Source organism: Ciconia boyciana, chromosome 11 (genome assembly GCF_034638445.1).
Source record: "Ciconia boyciana chromosome 11, ASM3463844v1, whole genome shotgun sequence".
Classification (NCBI taxonomy): Eukaryota; Metazoa; Chordata; class Aves; order Ciconiiformes; family Ciconiidae; genus Ciconia; species Ciconia boyciana.
Genome location: NC_132944.1, coordinates 1,387,276 through 1,407,240, shown reverse-complemented (window position 1 = coordinate 1,407,240; position 19,965 = coordinate 1,387,276). Strand labels below are relative to the sequence as shown.

At 38.7% G+C, this 19,965-nt stretch overlaps 1 protein-coding gene across 2 annotated transcripts in view; it reads right to left on the bottom strand.

The window, feature by feature from the left end:
* NUP210 (nucleoporin 210) overlaps positions 1-19,965 on the bottom strand; it is a 69,505-nt gene that overhangs the window by 2,758 nt on the left and 46,782 nt on the right. The window contains exons 23-39 of one of the 2 annotated variants that reach the window (XM_072876267.1): positions 19,676-19,811; positions 19,279-19,341; positions 18,470-18,649; positions 16,971-17,051; positions 15,869-16,000; positions 15,507-15,665; positions 14,534-14,625; positions 12,865-13,039; positions 8,890-9,065; positions 7,325-7,542; positions 6,658-6,794; positions 5,746-5,869; positions 4,682-4,828; positions 2,460-2,710; positions 1,629-1,848; positions 952-1,047; positions 722-805 (exon numbers count right to left, since the gene is read on the bottom strand). In XM_072876267.1, coding sequence (XP_072732368.1) covers positions 722-805; positions 952-1,047; positions 1,629-1,848; positions 2,460-2,710; positions 4,682-4,828; positions 5,746-5,869; positions 6,658-6,794; positions 7,325-7,542; positions 8,890-9,065; positions 12,865-13,039; positions 14,534-14,625; positions 15,507-15,665; positions 15,869-16,000; positions 16,971-17,051; positions 18,470-18,649; positions 19,279-19,341; positions 19,676-19,811 — 2,471 coding nt within the window. The remainder of the gene's footprint in view (positions 1-721; positions 806-951; positions 1,048-1,628; positions 1,849-2,459; positions 2,711-4,681; positions 4,829-5,745; positions 5,870-6,657; positions 6,795-7,324; positions 7,543-8,889; positions 9,066-12,864; positions 13,040-14,533; positions 14,626-15,506; positions 15,666-15,868; positions 16,001-16,970; positions 17,052-18,469; positions 18,650-19,278; positions 19,342-19,675; positions 19,812-19,965) is intronic. The other variant, XM_072876268.1, reaches the window with a different exon arrangement.

The window sequence follows — 19,965 nt, the reverse complement described above, 5'->3', positions numbered from 1 at the left end:
AAGGGACCCGGCAGTCCTGGTGGACAACAAGCTCAATACGAGCAAGCAGTGTGCTGCTGTGGCAAAGAAAGCCAACAGGATGCTGGGTTGCATCAACAAGGGCATTACCAGCAGAGACAAAGTCATTATCCCACTCTACTCAGCGCTTGTCAGGCCACACCTGGAATACTGTGTTCAGTTTTGATCCCCACTATACAAAAAAAGATGTGGACAGGCTGGAGAGGGTCCAGAGAAGCGCCACAAAGATGATCCAAGGACTAGAAAGCCTGCCATATGAGGAAAGGCTGAGAGAACTGGGTTGTTCAGCCTTGAGAAAAGAAGGCTTAGGAGAGACCTTATCACCATGTTCCCATATTTAAAGAGTGGCTACAAAGAAGACGGAGACTCCCTTTTTACAAGGAGTCACATGGAAAAGACGAGGGGTAACGGTGCAAGTTACTCCTGGGGACATTCCAGCTGGACACAAGAGGAAAGTGTTCCACAATGGGAATAATCAGCCATTGGAATAATCTCCCCAGGGAAGTGGTGGATTCCCCAACACTGGACACTTTTAAGATTTGGCTGGACAGGGTTCTGGGCCATCTTGTCTAAACTGTGCTTTGGCCAAGAAAGGTTGGACCAGATGATCCTTGAGGTCCCTTCCAACCTGGTATTCTATGATTCTATGATTCTAGCTAGACTAATCAATTAATTCATTTATAACTGGGTAACAGCTGCTTACTGTTATGGCTGTGTTGAGGAGTTGTCCTTGGTGTAAATGCTGGATGACTGTGCTGTTCTTTCGGTGAGAAAACTGCATGATAGGCTGCAAGACATTGTAAACAAACAAACAAAAACAAACAACAAAACAACAAAATCATTTCACATGGAAATTATTCCTTTATATCTTACAGCTAACGCGTTGTAAGAAGTTATGGAAAAAAATACTTCTGCAATCTTTCATTCTCTTACCTATAATCATAACAGCTGTCCCTGCTAATAGTGCAAAAAGTGTGAAGAACATTACTTGATAAGAATCGAGAAAGTGCTGGAATAGACTGGCTCCATCTGTAGAATTGATTAAGAGGAGACAATATTGAGTTAAAAGAGCATCTTCTCCAATCTGCTTTAAGAGTTAATAGTTCTTAACTCCAACTGAAATAGCCAAAAGGTTTTTATTTACAGCAAGTAAGTGTAATCAACTTAGATAATACAACTTCGATTGTAGTGACTATTTCCAATGCAGTCTTCAAAATTTGCCAATAACAGCTTAAGACATTGATATACAATCTCTTAAGCATGTTCTTTCTTTTCTCAGCCCCAAAATGCTAATCTGTTTTCAAAATAACAAGGCATGCTTGAGAATAAATAAAAGCAGAGCAAAAAAAATTACTTTCAGACACTTTAGCACTGGGATATTTATGCCAACTTCAGAAGAGTATTTTGGGCTGACCCAAAAGGAAAATATGTTCAGCTTCCGTCATAATGAGCAATTGTATTCTAGTCTTCTGGTCACAGTAAGCAGCTTACATGTCAACAATAACATTAGCTGCCAGCTCAGATTTTAACACACCGAATTTTATAACCTCATGAACATTAATGGAAGTTAGAGGTTTATTCTGGCATATGAAGTCTAGAGATAAACTTACGTCTCACTGGTGCATTGGTTCTGTCAGTCAAGTAAATCACCGTCACTGGGATAGTGATAGACTGGTCAGTCATAGGACTGGAGACAGTTAGAGTGGTTGATAAGGATCCCTGGCTTGAAACTCTTGGATCAGACAGACTAACGGTGTAGACTGCGTAACTAGGCAGCCCGTAGTATTTCTCTTTCTCAAAAGCCTTCACTGTTGGTGACCCACATTTCACCTGCCGAGGAAAAAAAACAACCTGAAATAGAATGCACAGTGCATATCCATCTTCCAGGCCACATGTCAGAAATATGTTATTCCACAGAAACATAGAGCAACTCACTCCTCAGCGGGAGTCGGACTTGGTTGTGACTTTACAGTGACACCTGCAGCACTTCACCCCTGTTTATTGTTAAGGTTGCCCTATTAACTGCTGTTTCTGTGGGTCTGGGTGTTGTTCTGTGGTGCTGTTTCTGTGGGTCGGTTTTGCCCATACAGGCAAAAATCAAAGCATCGCTTACTGGGCTACGTAAACCATGGGCAGTCAAACAAGTAAGTGGGCAAGAACCTACCCCTGCCACTAGAGATCAGACAGATTTTCTGCTTCCCCACCTGTGAGCTGGTTAACACATCCTAGCTAGCACACAGGTGAGCCTGCCACATTTCTACTATCCTAAAACAAAAGTGAAAACCGAGGAGGAATACATTCCAAGATGAGTATTTCTAAATCATGTCAGGGACAATCTTGACATGGCAAAGGTGGCACAAAGTGCCTTTGGTTAGAAAGCTGGATGTAACAGTTCAAAATGCTTTCAACTGTGTTGTGACACTTTCCAGCAACAGACTCACCTCCAGGGTATCAAGAATTTCAGTGGCACCAAATATTTTCACATCAGAGCTTGTGTAATGGTTACTTAAAAGCATTTCCGTTTGGTCAGCATAAAAGCCAGGATTGAATGGCACCTCAGTGCTGATCTGCTCCCCAGAGAAGTGGCTGCCTTGGACTGAAGCTGCAACTCTGAGCGCAGTCTTACTCATGCTGAGATGCTTCAGCTGCTTGTCAGTAAGCCTGTGCATTGTGATGGAACAGGTGTAATGTCCTATAGAAACAAAAGCAGTTTGACTGTTAAATGCCCATCTTTATGTTTTTTTCTCCATGCAGAGTGATATTTCTGTGACATCTTTAGAGAAGAACTTAAAAAGGTGGTAAAATTCAACAAACAGCAAGATCAGGAGTGCGTAAGTGAATGGGACAGTGTGTCTGCTGGTTCAAGCATCACAATCCCAGTACTAAAACAACAGGAGATATTTCTTGTACCAAGCTAAACATCATGATAAAAAACACTAAAATGGCAGCTTCCAGTCACATTTTATTTTAATATGCCAGTGAGACTCAATACCACTTTGAATATAACATTTATGCCAATATTGATAGAAAGGCTTTACTGAAAACAAAATTTAACATTCTATTTCATATTCTCTTCACCTGATGTTAAAGTTTTAGTCAGTTAACCATCACCATCAATTCTGTGGAGATATGGTTTATTATTTATAAAAGTTCTTTAAAGGTTAGATATTCACCATGTTTCTAGTCTCTTACGGGACCTATTTGTCTATTATTAGCGATAAAGATAGTAAAATATTCCCAGTGTGGAAGATACAAAGCATAAGTAACAAGCAGAACTTGCTAGGTATATGTTTTCCCCTTATTTTCCTTCCCTAACGAAGTAACAGAGGCAGCCACTATTATGCAAGGTATAATCGTGTTTAACACAATGGGTACAGGGACTAAGCTAACAGATAATTAATGTTATTTCCATGCAGTCCATGGTGTTTTGGTTCTTTTTAAAATCATGTTATAGTTATGAAACACTAACACATGTTGTACACTTTCACAATTTTATTTCCATTTCCGCAGTATCTGCTAATTTCCCCTCCTTTTAAGTCCCAGTTCATGTTGTTTTGGGGATACATACGAATTCTACCTTTCATAAGAAATTACAGCACTCAGGTTGCGGAGAAAAGTTTGAAAGCATTATAAATTCCAGAAATGTCTAAATTGCAGAATACAAAGAATACAAAATGTATTACTTTCACCAGATTTTCACATTTACGCTATTTCCCTCATTTTAATCACTGAGGTTAGTCATACTGCAATAACTACAATGGCAGGGCTTTTAAAAGGCCAACATCAAACACAATGAATATTTGACTCGGTAGAGCATAATTTGGTGAAATCTAAAGATCCTTAGTACACAGACATTAAAACTCATGATTGCTTCTCTTCTCCCTAGTCTGAACTTCCACTGCATTTAAGTATACAGTAAAGGCACAGACGTATTGCAAGTAAACACCTAAGAGAGCCACTGGGTATTTACAGCTGCAGAGATACCCCATTCTGGAGTATTTGTCATTTGAGTGCTCATTTGTAGCAGCTGAAGAAGGAAGTGTTTTGCTTCTGTAGTTTAACAAATACAGGGCCTGATATTCTTTTCTAAATTAAGTTATACCCAAGGCAATCTATTTTTTGTACAGCTCAGCTGGAGTAAAAGATGGCAGCTGCTAGCTCTATAAAGTCTGTGACCCCAGATATACGTGACCCCATAACGTATTACATCTACATTCTGCAATACCATCACTTCTGTCTCAAGGTACCATTGGACTGTCTACATACCTACAAATATATGAGTAGTAATTTGCAAAATTAGAACCTAAATTTGTGGACAAAAAAAGATAGCAAAGTTTGTGTCCCGTCCCCACTCCCCGCCCCCAGTAAAATAATGCTTCTGAGTTTCTTCCTGACTTACTACTACAACTCTGAAAAACATATGAAATGGGCTCCCACTGATTTCTGGCTTTCTCTGAAAACAAATAAGTGTCTTTTGTCACATGCAGAAAACGCTAGAGTTAAACAAGGAGAGTACATGTTAACAACTCATTGAAGCCTGAGATCCTACACAGCAAAGCTCAGAGGCTTCGGAAGGAAATCTGCTGCGTCAAAGGGCATTTGGACTAAACCACAGCAGAATTCTAAGTGTCTGCCTGGAGTGTGGCATCTTCTCTCATCTTACCTGAAACTGCATCAAATCCAGGTTCTACTATAAAAATATCACGTGCTGGGAAGTCAAACACATCATTGTTAAAATCTAGATGGCAATTGATAATAGACTGTGGTTGTAATTCAGCAATGGCTTCAATCTGAGCAGGCAAGCACTCCCCTAAGGGGAATAAAAAAGGTAATTAATCTCTAATTAGACAAGAAAATTCTAACTAAGTAATTTTTAATTAATTTAAAGAAAAACCTTGAAATATCAGGTTATTCTGCCACCTTCTGAAACAGTTTCACAAGGTTATGATGATCCTAAAATAGCTGGAAATCATAGACAGCTGTCCTATCTCAAGTCTAATCCCAAAGAGACAGCAAATGAAAATTTTATATGTTGTGGGGTTTTTTTGACAGGAATAATTTATTTACAGGCAAGAATGAACTAGAGAGAATTTTCAGCTCAGATGTGTCTGTTGAATAACTTATATGATCCTGGGAGTCTCAATTTATATTTTAGTATCTAGCAAGATGGTTTTTTGGTAGGCTAATAATTTACATAAGGCACAAGAAAATACTATTTGAACAAGTGCTAAGTGTTAAACCTAAAAGGAACCATAATCAAACAAAATACAGCTTATTAAATAGAGGAGAAAATATGATGCTTAATCTTTGTACTGATTCTAATTGCTGATAATTTCTGTAAACGATTTAAGGACAGTTACTTTAAACATGCTCAGTAAGAAAAAACAGTAACTTCAAGAAGGCAATTGGAATTAAACATATAAGCAAACAATCAGCTGATTGCCTATTAACTGTTTTTGATATGATCAAAAATGACACTTCCATTATCTACCAATGTTATCAGTTGTGAAATCTTAACAGCGCCCCAGAACACCTTCCAAATTGTGTAACACGGCCCTAAGATTCTTCTGGAGCTCCTGGGATTCCGGAAAGGCACTAGAGGTTCATAGAGATCTTGCTACACCAGCTTCACAAACAAAAAAACCCAAAACACAAACCAAAACCACCTATCATGAATATACAAACATGCAATAAACAATTAGCATAAAGATTTTTTTCTCATCATACCTTTCAAATTTTTATTTCTTTCCCCAACTGAAACTATCACTTTTGAGGCTGCAACTCCTTGTAAGCTTGTTTTCACTCCACTTACATGCATTGCTGTAGTCCTCTGAGGTATATTAATCAATATCTGAAAAAAGGATGAAGTACATTGTTACCAAAACCTGTTTTAATAAATAAAAATTAAGGCAAAACCAGACTAGGTTGATTGTGAAACGCACATATCCTTGTATAACAAAAGAGAAGACTCCAAGAGGTCATGTTTCTAAGAAATCCTACATTTCTCTAATTTTAGAAACTGCCTTTCAAGACAACTTAAGCTAGTAAAAACATTTTTTTTCTTTCTACCCAACCCCCATAAGTTAACAGGCATAAAGCCCTATGTCTACATTTAACTTAAAAAGAGTATCTTGTGCTTATGTTAGCTGATACAGTGAATTGTGTCAACAGTACGATTGCACTGTAGATAAACAAAATAATTTAACTGAGTAGTGCTATCAGTGATGCATAGTATTATGGTACAATACTTTAGAAACTTCTTGTTGGCATCTCATCCTGCAGTGAAACTTCATTCATAAAAGCAGCCATATCGAAAAATTGTTTAGCATCTAGAAACAACTTAGTCAAGCAAAGGAACCAAAATGTACAATATAAGAACAGTATAGGCTAAAAATAGAAACTATTATGCTAAATTATCCTCCTTGAGACAGATGATTAAAAAAACCATGACGTGTTTGGAACATGTCAAATACTTTACAACCATTTGCATTTCTAATATTTTGTCCTTTAAAAAGAATGTTTCTAAAGATTTATAACAAAACAAAAAACCCACCCCACCCCACAGAATATGGTTTTGGTGAAAAAGCACCTGAAGCAAACAAACTTCAGCAGTTCTGGTAGGATTTAACAGTGCCTCACCTCTCTGTATGTTTTAAGTAATCCAGGAATCTCATAATAGACAGTGACAACACCAGCATCCCTTGCCACTGCTACGCCAGTCTTGGAGTCGACTTGAAGAACACTACTTAATGAGGAGCTCCATACGCCTGGCAGGCCTGAGAAGACACACCATTTGGACACTGTTCAACAAATTACACTAACTGAAGCATTTCATTATCCCACTGGTGTCTGTATGTATGTACCCACTGCGCTGGCAGCATGGGTACACTTCCCACTTCACAGACTCTAGATTCTAGGGTCTCATGTGGTGGAAGGCTGGTGGCCCACCACCACACTGACTTGCAGTTACTCTGACAAAAGCCTGTTAATACTAAGAATCAACTACAGTGAGTAAAGTTAGACAGTCCTGACTGCATGATTCCCACAAAAAACAAGCCTTTCAAGCTAACAGAATGGAAATGTCTGAAAGCTGATACTCAAGAATTCAATACAAGCGACATACTGCATGGTACAATTAAAATTAGAGGAGTTGATCAAACCTATTTTTATCATTAACAAGAACAGTGACATTTGATTCTGAACAAACATCATAAATTATGCATTTAGTTTTCCTGAGAATGAGAAAGAGTCACACTGATGTCAAATTATATAGCTGCAAAAACACAGTGACTGAAGTGCCGCTTACCTTCTTGGTTTATCAGTGAAGTACTCAAACAGAGGACATCACCTACCACCACATCGATAAGTTCAGGAAAAATGGCATGTTGCACAGGAAGTGGGATGTAGTCTGCAATTCCACTGTGTTCTGCATCCCAGACTTTAAGCAAGGTCAAACCTACATTTACAGTCCGGATTACAAATGTGTTGTTTGTGGCTCCTTTCCCAATCTGTACAAAGTCATCTCTAGAGAGAAAAAGAAATGCTTTCATGTTAAGGTAAGTTTGCTAACGTCATTATCTCTACAATAAACAGTAGGTATTGAACTCTTTTTAGATGGTTGACTTCTTGTTTTCAGCAATGGTTATCTTCTAATGAAGTCTGACAAAATAAGGAAAATACAAAAATGATTTAGGTGCTTCTGAGGCAAATTTCAGTTCTCACATCGTTATGCTGAGGAAATACTGAGGTCATAATTATGTATGAGAACTACTTCCTAATTTTAAGAATTGTAGAATTTTAGAATGAGGTAATCTGTCTCTTTTCTCAGGCAGTTAAGAAGCAAAGAAATTTGAACACCAATATGCAGCTTTCCAGCCATAACTCTACAAAGCTAAATCACACTTGATTCTGAGTTCTGATATTTACCAAAATTCAGCATTCCCAAATGCACTGACACACAGAGCACTTGTAAGTGTACCCAGCACAGAGAATCCCACAGAGATAGTGAAGGTCTTGATAGCAGTAGAGCTGGGTGACCACAGTGCTGCACCTGAGGCTAATGAGCAGTGCTTCTCTCTCTAGGGGTAATAATCAGCCCTATGCTGAAGCAGCTCTGGCACATCTATTTTGGAAGCTAGGGCAGTATTATCTCAGGGACCTCTATATGCTATAGAAATTTCTGCAGATCATTTACTTAGGAGAAAGAGAAAATCTTGCATTCAACCCCCCTTCTTTTCCCTTTTAATCATGATCACTGTGTTTTAACTGCAAGGTGCTCTGCAGAAAACAAGCTACGTTATAGGAATGGAATTAGTGATTGTTCACTAATGACCAAAGAAGGCTGTTTTATAATATTTATTATTCTTTGAGGCAGAGACCAAAAGGCCTTTTGAGGCTTGGCTCTGCTGGGCAAAGGCTGTACAAGCATATCTGAAGAGACAGCCCCTGATCCAGAATGTTCACCATCTTATGTAAGACTTCAGTGAGTCAGTGTAACAAAGCACGAGGAGAAAAGAGGCAAGATGAGGCAAATGCTAATAAGATCAATTGTTTATATAGGCCACTGATGTATGCAGTCTGATGATTCAGAGTCACTTAAAGCAGAAATGTACCCCAGCAGGCCCTGCTAGGGATCATGCTTATCTGGGCAACTTTCCATTTGCTAGAGAATATCGATTGCTAACTGAAACTCTTCTTTCTGCTACAGTGCCTCTGAAGACCGCAGAGACAAAATCCTTTCTTTGCTAATCCCAGTCCAAACTATATCTTCACTTGATATCTTTAGAACAATCTTTGTTCCTTGCTGTGGCTGGGCTACGTGTATTTGGCCTTTTTTGTTCTCTGTAATTAACACCCATGATAGATACCTACCTGTTTGTTGCAAAGTTGAGCACAGAATTATGCGAATGAAAAGTATCTCCAGAGTTATCGTGAAAATGGACTGTAAATGTCAGTGTCACACCCAGGGGGAGAGCCAATAATGCCTCTTTGTTTTGCGTGTGCAGAATAGGACTCATGGAGATTCTTAGGTATGAGATGGGGTACACCTGTAAAAACATCAGCAGTGAAAAGCATAATCAAATTGCTTTTTTTGGTGCCTCTATAAAAATAGTAATCTAAAATGGTTCTTATTATGCAAATACAGAAAGCTTCCTTTATGAACCACTTGCTATATGTTTAGCCATATGACAGTACTGAGACATGGTGCTTTTATTATCAGTACATATATTTCACAGAATCACAGAATAGCTGAGGTTAAAAGGGGCCTCTGGAGATAGTCTACTCCAACCCCTGCTGCTCAAGCTAGGCTAGAGCCAGTTGCCCAGGATCACATGCAGTCAGGTCTTGAGCATCTCCTAGGATGGAGACTCCACAATCTCTCTGTGCAATCTGTGCCAGTGTTCAACAGCCATCGCAGTAAAAAAGTGCTTCCCTATGTTCAGACAGAATTTCATGTGTTTCAGTCCGTGTGCGTTCCCTCTTGCCCTGTCATTGAGCACCGCTGAGAAAAGCTCTGGCTCTTTTCTCTCCCATCAGATATTTCTTAGTATTTTTCTCTAATAGCACTGGGAATTGAAGCAAGCAATAATGATGTAGAAACACACATCACAGACTTCAGAAACTACATTATTATCCTATAAATTAAAACTGCTAAGACTCTCTGGATATACAAGAGAACAAGTTGCTCCTAGACTTCCCTCCCAGTAATTCTTGAAATAAAAAGTGTAATTCGTTCCCCAGTTAACTAGAACAGGAGTAACTTGCAATGTATGTGTGAGTAAGGGGATGAAAGCCTCACTCTTTCCCCAGTTCCCTTACACCAGGTGAGAAAGCCAAGATGATACAGGCAGTTTCTAACAGCCTTGGCTCTGTTTGAGCAAAGGAAACATGAGCAATAGCTGCAAAGCTGTTCGCTAGTGATTCTTGTCAAGTAACATCATAGACGCTACAAACTGCTGCCCCTCAAACAGGCTCACAGTGATCTGACAACAGGGGTCCCAGAGGTGGGAAGGAACACCACCCACAATCTTTCCGCTGGAGTTGTGTGGTTTTTCTAACCCATCACTGGGCACGCTCGCCTTGTGACTGCTGGCTGTGTGATGCTGCAGCCAGGCCGTGCTCTGAGGCATGGGCTGGTAGAAGTTAAGTGCAACAGACAAAAGCAGTCAGAACTGGCATCTGACAAATCCTAACTCGTCAGCAGGCTCCATTTTGTTGCCTCAGTGCCTCTCCTCAACCAAGATAGAAGTTAGGGACTTCTGCTCCAAATACTTTAGAAAAGTCTGCTAGATTATCCATATGTGCACACTAACACTCCAATGAAGGAAGTTTGTCTGAAGAAAAAGACTTCACAACCTTTTGGTTTTTTTTTTAAATAACATATTACTGTTCTCGATTAACTTATCTAGGTTAACTAGCAAAATTACCCAACAAGAACAACTATAGCTGCTCTTTCTGTTACAGCTATTGGAAAATAAATAATGGAAGGACAGAGAACGCAAAACCCCTCAAATATATAGAGAAAACTATTTTAAAAGAAGCCCTCAAGCTTATCTTGTAGGAAAATCCCTTTTTTCTGACCTAAGAAGCTCAACTAAAATGTAAAACTCTGCAATCTGAAAATGTACATGTCAAAACTTAGAAAGGAAAGGACAAATTTGGCCTTAAGCAAATAGCATCTTTGGTGAGTCTGAAAAAAAAAAAAAGGCAGCTAGAATACCAGTATATACAACTGTCTACTCCACAGGCTGATATAATCCGTTAAAATATCAGTGCATATAGTCATCTGCCCAACAAGCTGAGGTTATAAGCCAACAAAAATGCCATTTCCCTGACAGATTTTCAAGCTTGCTTCAATTTAAAAATCTCAGAAATTGTCCCACAAGGGACAACTGCTAAATTTAATATTGATGAAAACAGCTATTTACTGTTAAAGCATCTCCGTTTTTAAAGTATTTTTTATTAAAAAAAAATAATTCTGTTGAGTACAGCTGGTACAGGGAAGTGCTTAGCTTGCTTCCATGCTAAGCACACTGTCACTCCTTACTTCCACTGTCCTCCTTGGCTTACACAAGATAGTCCTTTTTTGAGCAAAGTTGAAGGTCTAAGTGTTAAATGATGCTGCTGCAGCAGTTTGGTTCTTAATTGTGTACAGTTGTAAACACACAAAACAAGAACTTATGAAATGAAGGACGGCGTGAAGCAGAGAACTCTGCCTTAGAATGACACAATAGATCCAAGCTCATCTCCTGCTCTGTCACAAGTTTTTCTACATGACCTTCAGCAATACCACTCAAACTCTCAGTTCTTCATCCATAAAATGAAGGCAGCGGCACTGTATTACCTCACAGAGTTACTGTGAGGTTAAAAGTTATTTCCATAGAAGTAGGATAGTCCTAATAAGTACAGGAAAACAAATCAGCTGTACGAGATGCTGAACTGAGATGGTTGCTACTACAAAGAGCTCACAATCTTAATATCATAGTGCACTGACTCCACAGTTCTGCGATATCCTAACTGTGTACAGAAAGGATGCACGAAGGGAGAATTTAACTTCAGTACCACTATATGCTGACTAAATGTCATTTGAGCCAACCCCAAACTCATTAGATGTGTTTCACTCGCCGGATCCAGCAGTGAAGGGAAGAAACAAGGTCATCTATAACAGAGCTGTAGAAATTCACTGCCACCACCTAGCAGCAGGAGTGGCATTAGTGAAACTAAGCCACCATTTCTTTTTTTCATTCTCCACCCAGGAGGACAGACCTACATGCTGTCCTACGGACAAAGCTGAACATTATGGTAAAAAACAAAATTCAAATTAAAAAACCCCATCAAGCCACTTCACAATTATTATAATAATAAAACTTACAAATAATTTAAAGTTGGCACTCAATTATATGTCTTCCTCCTTTAGCTGGGACATAGGAAAGATGCTGACAGAGTAAAAAGGGATAAGAGGAAGTGGAGCAGAGGGTATCTCAAGGCTCATGTTACTGGATGTAGAAAATTCTTGGCACAAGGACTTTTGAACAGAAAGGAAGGACGTGCATTCCCTTATGTCCTAAGTGCCCAACCAGTAACATCATTAGACTTCACGTAACAGCATTCAATCAGATGAAGTTTTGAGAAAGAAAGGTGTTTCATTAGCCTGCAAACAAACTGCTGAGTTTTACTACAGATTTGTCCTTCCCTGAAGCATCCACATTTCAGTGTGGCTTAGGCACATAGGGCAGCCTTGGATATGCTCCTTGCCAGCTCGCCAAATACAGGCAACAGCAGCTAAATTATTGCATTTGATAAGACAGGCTTTCTCATGCAGAGAGTCTCATTATATGTAAAAACTGAACTGCTGGGAAACAGCAGAGAAAATGAAGTTTTTGGGCACTGTACAGTTACATCCCTAATATCTTGAAAATCTAGGTATCACTTGGGTACCTCACAACAGATGCTGCATTTATATTCATTACTCCAGATGACATTTACCTTTTTCACACATTGTAAAATGCATGTTTATGACATTAACATCTTTTTTTATTTGAACTTCTGTAATTACCATCCTTCTAAGAGATTTTTAGGACAAACTTTTTTTTTTAAACTCTTTAAGGCACATGCACACAAAGGCCTTTTTGTAAAATGTACCAAATTTAAGAATTTGCTGGGATTTAACGTTTATCCATCTAATTTAGTGAACTAAACCTTTTTTCCAAAGCTCAGAACTCACTATTAATTACTATACTTCACATTTTTCAGAAGTGAAGTTCAAAATGTGCAGTTAACCATCCCTGTTGCAGTAGTAACAATATACTTCTACCAGAAACTGCAAAGAAAGAGAGATGATACTACCTTAACAGCAGCTACAATGGTCTGGTTGATCCCAAATGATTCTTGTGAAATCACTTCAATTGTTGATGATCCTATCAAAGACCCAGAGGTAAGGAAGCCCCTCTCATCGATTTTTACAACGGGAACTTTATCTGGTCCATCCAGGACACGGTAACTCAGTGAAGCCACTCGGTCCCTTAAGAAAACGAACAAACCAGAAAAATAAAAATACGGGGGACCCCCTTAAATGAGTAAAACCGTATTTACACCAGTATATTATGCAAATCTAAAAGATTGTGATTTGGTATGTGTTTTTTCCACGTGTCTGCAATAAAAGCTGAAAAGCCTGTGCTCTAGTCTAAGAAAGGTTTACGTTCTGATTCAAGCTCACTTGGAAGAAGTCTTATCTGGGTTTAGGCATATATCGAAATCTAGTTTTCATCCACTGCGCTGCAGTGTCATCATTCACTGATGTAAACTTGATTCCAAATAATAATGGCTAAGGCTACAACATGCAGTTTCTGCCATGATTTTCTGTAAACAATATTTAGAGGGAAATTAGTCTGCCAGGGCCAATGCTGGTATTAGAGATAACGTCAGGGACTTGATTAAGTGGATCTCATCGGTTTCTTGGAAATGGTTTTGTAGACAAGGTTAATTTTTGGAATAACTCTCACCATGGTATTTACATATTAATAAAGTGAGCAAATACATAAACTGTAATTAGTGGGCATTCTGAGACATTAGCTACTTTTAAGTATCACTTATCACATCTTCTAAAAGATCTGTAAATGATTTTTTTTCCTCCCAAGCTCCTCCATTGAGACAGAAATACTCCACTTCATCCTAGGAAAAAAGCATTAAAGCTGGATTTTAGTTGCCCTTTTCTTGGCAATAGTGTAACTGTCTCTGGTGGCAGAGTTCAGACATAGGGGCTCCAACATTGGATAGTGAAGATAATGGGACAAAGAAACGTACAAACTGATATCTAGCAACTTACTGTCTAATTAATCAGAAGAACTGCTCAGAAGAGATAGCAAAACAACATTAGCAAGTGACGACAAATAAGAGGACTCCTATATAACCGTTTCAAAAGCAGATGCTGAATTACCATGGTCACCGGAGTTCCAGTGAAACTAATAGTTCCTTCCCCTTAAAAGAGTAAATGCATCTAAAGCCTCACCCTCAGCATATGTCCTATTGTCTATACTTGCACATTCTTAAGCTAGGAAAACCAAATTTCAAGCCTGAAATGAGTCTGAAATGTCAGCCTTCGAAAACAGATCATGTAAAAAGGACTTCTCATTTGGAAAGGACATTTTAATCTCAAAATCTAGTCATAGCCTCTGCGTAAGAAATACAGAGAAGTATATTCCATAAAGCCTTGATCGCCCATAAAAAACTCTAGTGGAAGCAGGCTACTGCTTTAACTGGCTCAGCATCTTTTAAAATAAGGATCTAAAAGTTCCAAATATTGAATTACTTTTCTAGCTACAATCTAATTAATACAAGATTTGACAGAGCCCAAGAGTACAGATAAGATACTATTAATCACCAGATAAGTTGTGTATTATACAGATGTACTGTGATATTCTTTTTAAAAGACTGAAACAGCTTACTTCAAACGGAATTGCTTTATGGTTTTGATAAACTGTTGACACAAATCACAGTATGAAAACTGATCACTAACCTGTTTGTCTGAAGTTTAATAAAGGAATTTGGTGACATTAAGATCTGCTCTGCTTCTACTTCTGGAGTGACTAGATGAAGTTTTTCAAACACCTGGAAAATGAAAGGCATTTTAGCCTCCTGTTGTGTGCAGCAAGTAATTTATTTCCATTTATTTCACCTTCAAAACAAAAAAACCCAAGTAAAACTATACCACACTTTTTTTTTCCCTTGCATACTTTATACGGTAAAAAAATGAAAATTAACATGAATATTTGAGAATGGCATAGGCAGTATCTTCTACAAATTATTCTGAAGAGCATTCATTTCTATGGCTATGGCTATAGCTATACTATGAAGCAGTATGAAAGCAGCAGCAGATTTGTCAAGTGAAATGGTGTTGAAGACCCCACATTCACCCAAGTTACTTGAGACTACCCCAAGTCTGAGCCCATGAACTGAATGCCCACGAGGTGCACTCCTCAAGCACATTTTGCAGCTTTGTTCCATCTAAAGAATCCAGTTCGCATAACTTGAAACTGCCCCCCAAAGCATGGTAAGTGGGAACAACCAGGAGATTCATTTCAGAAGCTAATTCCTGATCCAAATTAACATGCTTGCATAGACATATGATAAGCACTTTAAACAAGAAGTATTACTGTGCAGAGGGGAACTACACCAGCAAGGTTCTGTTACAGCTCTAACACTGCTTATCCACAAGACTCAATTTCAGGTGGTCTACAACATAAACTAACTCCTGAATTTCATTCAGGCATCACACCAGTGTGTGATGGTTCAGTGTAAACCTTACCAACACTTGGGGAACTTGGAGGTTTCCAAACAGTGGAACATTATACAAACAAGAGTAAGGGCTCAAAGTTAAACCAAACCTGGAACTACTCCCTTGCATTTCAAATTCCTGACTTCAAATACAAGACTTTAATTCACCTCTGAAACAGATATTAAAACATTAACTGTGAGAAACATCATCGTACTTGAATTTGGATTTCATCGGACAGTTCTCTTGCCATGCTGTAAAACTGGTTGGCTGTGGGATCAAGGACCTTCACAACAACTTTCAGGCCTGTTCTTCCCTTTACTCTGCCATAAACATCCATTGCAAAGTTGTATTTTGCAGGAAGCTGAAAAGAAGCCTTGGACAGGAGAAAGTGATTAAAATTTTACTCATGGAAAGAAATGACATTGATACAGTGGAAAGACCACACCCAATGCCGACAATCACTCTTTGATTTTGAGTAAGTGGAAGCAACAATATTTTCTCAATTCCCATTATGGGGCAGTTTCCTTTTCCCAAGATACACACACATGCAAGTACACATACACACACACAATTTACCTCACTGTGTCTTGTCTTGATATCCAGAGTATCCCTCTTTGTGACAGACCAGTGGAACGTTAACCCCGGAACTGCATTGCCAAATGAAAAAGGAGTCTGACTACTGGTGATGCCCATTACATAAACTGGCATCTAGAAATAGAGAAACCAACTTTCTTAGGTAATTCTACAACACTAACCAAACCTGCGCAGAGCAAATATAATTAAACTTAAAATTCATTGGTCAAGAGATGGTATTTCTTAAGAAAACGGTTTGGCTGCTGTATATGTTGCAAGGATGTATCAGGCAGAAGACTCAACCACCAACTTGTAAAAAGTAAATTTTGATTTATTCTCATTTGCTACATGCTCTACGAAAAACAAGTACCAGTTTTCCATCAGAAAATATGAGTTCGATAATTCATTTGTCCCATTTGTAGCATCAAATCACTTCATCTTAACTAAGATGAAGTGATTTGATAAGTCATAAACTCTTAAGTTTTCTGTGTCTTTGTCTAGATGCTCTCCCTGATTAACTCTGCTCTGGACATCAACCTTCCCCTCCCAACTCTCCAAATCAAGACAACATAACATATAAACACAAAACAGGGACTTTCGAGGTTTTTTTTTAATCTTCAAAGCAATTCATTCACTTGGGACCAACGAGCTAGAATCACTAGCCATTTTGGAATGAGTAACTAATAGAGGAAATATAGACTGTTAAAACATAGACTTATTAAAAGACAATTTGAACAGTATCTGTTGTTCTGGATATAGCAGACATACTGTAGATTTTTAATGTACAAAGGAAGAAAGTCTCCACTGCAATTGAATGAAGATGAGAGAACTCTTCTCCATATTAAATGATCCTTCTTCAGCAGAGCCTGAATTTCTGAAAAACAGTCTGGTGTACAAGGTAAACTTGTCCTGATTTCTGTTTTAATATGTTCAGCTCTGGAGCTTCTCCACTGACAGCACATTCATTCCTGCAGTAGCAGTGGTACCCCTCAGAGCCGGCGACCACTCAGAGCTGGAGTGGTATTATCAGATCACCTAATCAGAATGGTCACAGCTTGCACATCAAAATTTTAAGGCAATAAAAGCTAATCACAAATCAACTAACCTGTGTACCAGTTTTCATTCGTGTAATTGGTGCACGAATTCTAACAGCTGTCAGCTGTACTACTTCAATTTCCACTTTGTCCTAAAAAGGAGGAAGGGAAGACATTGTGAGCACTTGTCAAATGTGAACTAGATTTCACTTCAGGATCTATCTGCTATCTTGCCATTATCTAATCACTACTGCCATGTGATTTGCATGTGACTTATTAAAGAAAATACAGATGCATGTAATTCAGTAGGACTGTAAAAAACTACAAAAGTATTAACTTTGTAATTTGACAGGCATTTAAAAATGCTACCTAAATTAAAAATAAAAAAAAAGCTCTGCTCAAGATTACTGAAAATTACTGACGACATGAATGATGGAGCTGAGACGTGACTGACAGCAAGGGACTAGATCATAGGGGTCCCTAGGAGAAGAGGGATGAATAATCCCAGAAGGTAAAGGAAGACATTGAGAAAATTAGAAGGAAATGAGAATGGTAAGCAGCAAACAGGACGATCAAGAATAAAAGGATGATGTGTGTGATACTCTGATGTCTCCTCTTCACATATCCTGACATTCCTGATAGATTTTATTCCTACCGTATACTGGGGAGGAAAGGTGAGACCTGGACCTCATTGGGCAGGAGATTTAGGTTTCAAGTTCATTCTGCTTCCTGCCACAGCATCAGGGCTGACTGCTGCCCCTGCATTACAAAGCGCAGATATATATATATTTTTTTATTTTATTTTATTTTTTTAAATGACTTTGTCTCCTCTTGGCCTGTGGTGACATCTTTCAAGCAGCAGAGCTTTGTGGTATGCAGCAGCTGTCCTGCCTTGACCTCAAATGAAGAGCCATAAGATTTGGCCCAAGTTCTGTCGTTCTGAGTCTCATGCAAGTCCTAAGGACTTGTGCTCCCTTACAGGCCTGCTCAACAGCTCCCTCACACTCAGCTAGTAGGAAATTATACAGACACAGATTCTGATGGAATTCTGGGGTTCGTTGCCTGAACTTCATAGATGGGATTCAGACCACAGCACAGGATGATACCTTTCTATACAGCCTGCCTATAGCTTAAGAGACAAAGGGTTTCTTAGGCAACAGTTACCTTCTGACTTCTAGTGACATAAGATGCTGCTAAACTGTAAGGTGATGCAGGCAAGGACAACCTTCTGCTGTTTTAGAAAGGCTTCTTTAGATCAGCTTTTCTAGATTTACTAATCAATTGTAAAGATATCAAACAGACTGTTCATAAAGTCTCCCTGGGTTATCAGTAGAACTTTGTTTTAAGGTATAGCAAGATTTAGCTATCTGTTGAACTTATCACCTCTGTCAGCAAATGCATAAGTTCACAGGCCAGGGAGTAAGAAACACTGATTTTTCATCTCCTTAAGGAAACCAGGAAAGTGCACAAGATAACACTACTAATGCAAAAAAGACTATTTGCCTCTTTTGAGCCAAACCCATGAGTTAGAGAGCCTCTTTCAGCCCCAAAGAGTATCATAAAACATTACCTGAGACACCACGACAAGCTTCCCTGTCTCTGCATCAACAGCCTGCACCACTCCTGTTACTGTTCCATTCCCAATTGCCACTCCTCTGACAAGTCCAGTGCTGTTTACTGATGCAATCTTCTCATCGCTGATGGAGAAAATTATGTTGGATTGAGGTTGAGGGCCTCCTTCTGAAGTGATCTATAATTAATAGCACACAGAACAACTATAATTAACCCATCAGATATTTGTTCTGGTTAATGTTACAGGGTACACCCCTTCCCTGCTCAGCACCACAATGTCTTCAGTAAGAAAAGGCTGTCTGAACCTTCCCAGGGCATCTCAGAGCATATTTCTCCTGCACACTGCATGATGATGGACTGGGAAATATGTGAGCTAAGCACAAAAGTGGACCGTGTGCTTTGTAGAATGTGAGAGGCTGATGCTACATCCAGTCCAGAAAGTTTCATAAAAATTTACCTCACTTTCTCTTCACCACACACGGTACAGCTCTGCTCTGTGTTTCAGTTTGTTGAACTTGCCCACTATGCTTAATTTCATGGAGGTGACATGTTTATTAATGCTGTGCTGGTGTTTAACACTGGAAAAGCTGACACTCCCTTGACACAAATAAATACAAAACCTTTGATCCGGCAATACAATAAAACGGAAGGTGGCTCAAGAATGAAACTATTCTTGTTAGGAAGAGTATTCACTGTGAATGCAGCTAAATTGCCAAGATGAATATCTACTCCTGAAAAGTAAGTTATATACATTTATTTTAAAATAGAAATTGCAAAAGAAAGAAAATATGTAAGAAGATGCCTTACCTGAATCATGGCTCCAATAATTAGGGTCACTTTCCTTGGCAGCAGTCTGAATGGGGGAAAGACCTAAAAATAGAAATACGAATACTTGTGTTCACACTATTTCAATCAGATAACTTATGTCACAAAACAGAACACACAAGTGTAAAACCGGGTCTTCACTTGCTTAATTACAGTAAATTGAGCATGCAGAAACTTAACTCATCACTTGCAATTAAAAAACAGAAATCTGGTTTTTAATCTGAAACAGACTAGCATTTGGGTAACTTCTGGACAGAAAATGTAAACAGATCATTCTGGCAAATGAATTACTATACTATAAATTAACTGTAATATACTGTTCCTGTGTTATAACAACATATATTTTGTTTATGCATATATTTTATCTGAAACAATTTACTTCAATTTGTTGTGGAGCAGAGTTGATTCTTTGTCCTCTTTTGTCAGCAACAGTTGCCATAAGAGTAGTCTGACCAATGGCCATCCCATGCACTACAAAAGCGGCAGTATGGTCATCAAGAGCTTCACTGAGTGGGCTGTGGCAAAGAAACACATTCAAATAGAAAAGTTCATTGAATAAATTACATGAATAACAAATGCAAAGGACTTACTTAGTGCATAGCAGTTTTATCATAAGGACGACTAACTGTCTTAAGCAAAATTAAGGTAACCATCACATTTCTACATGTA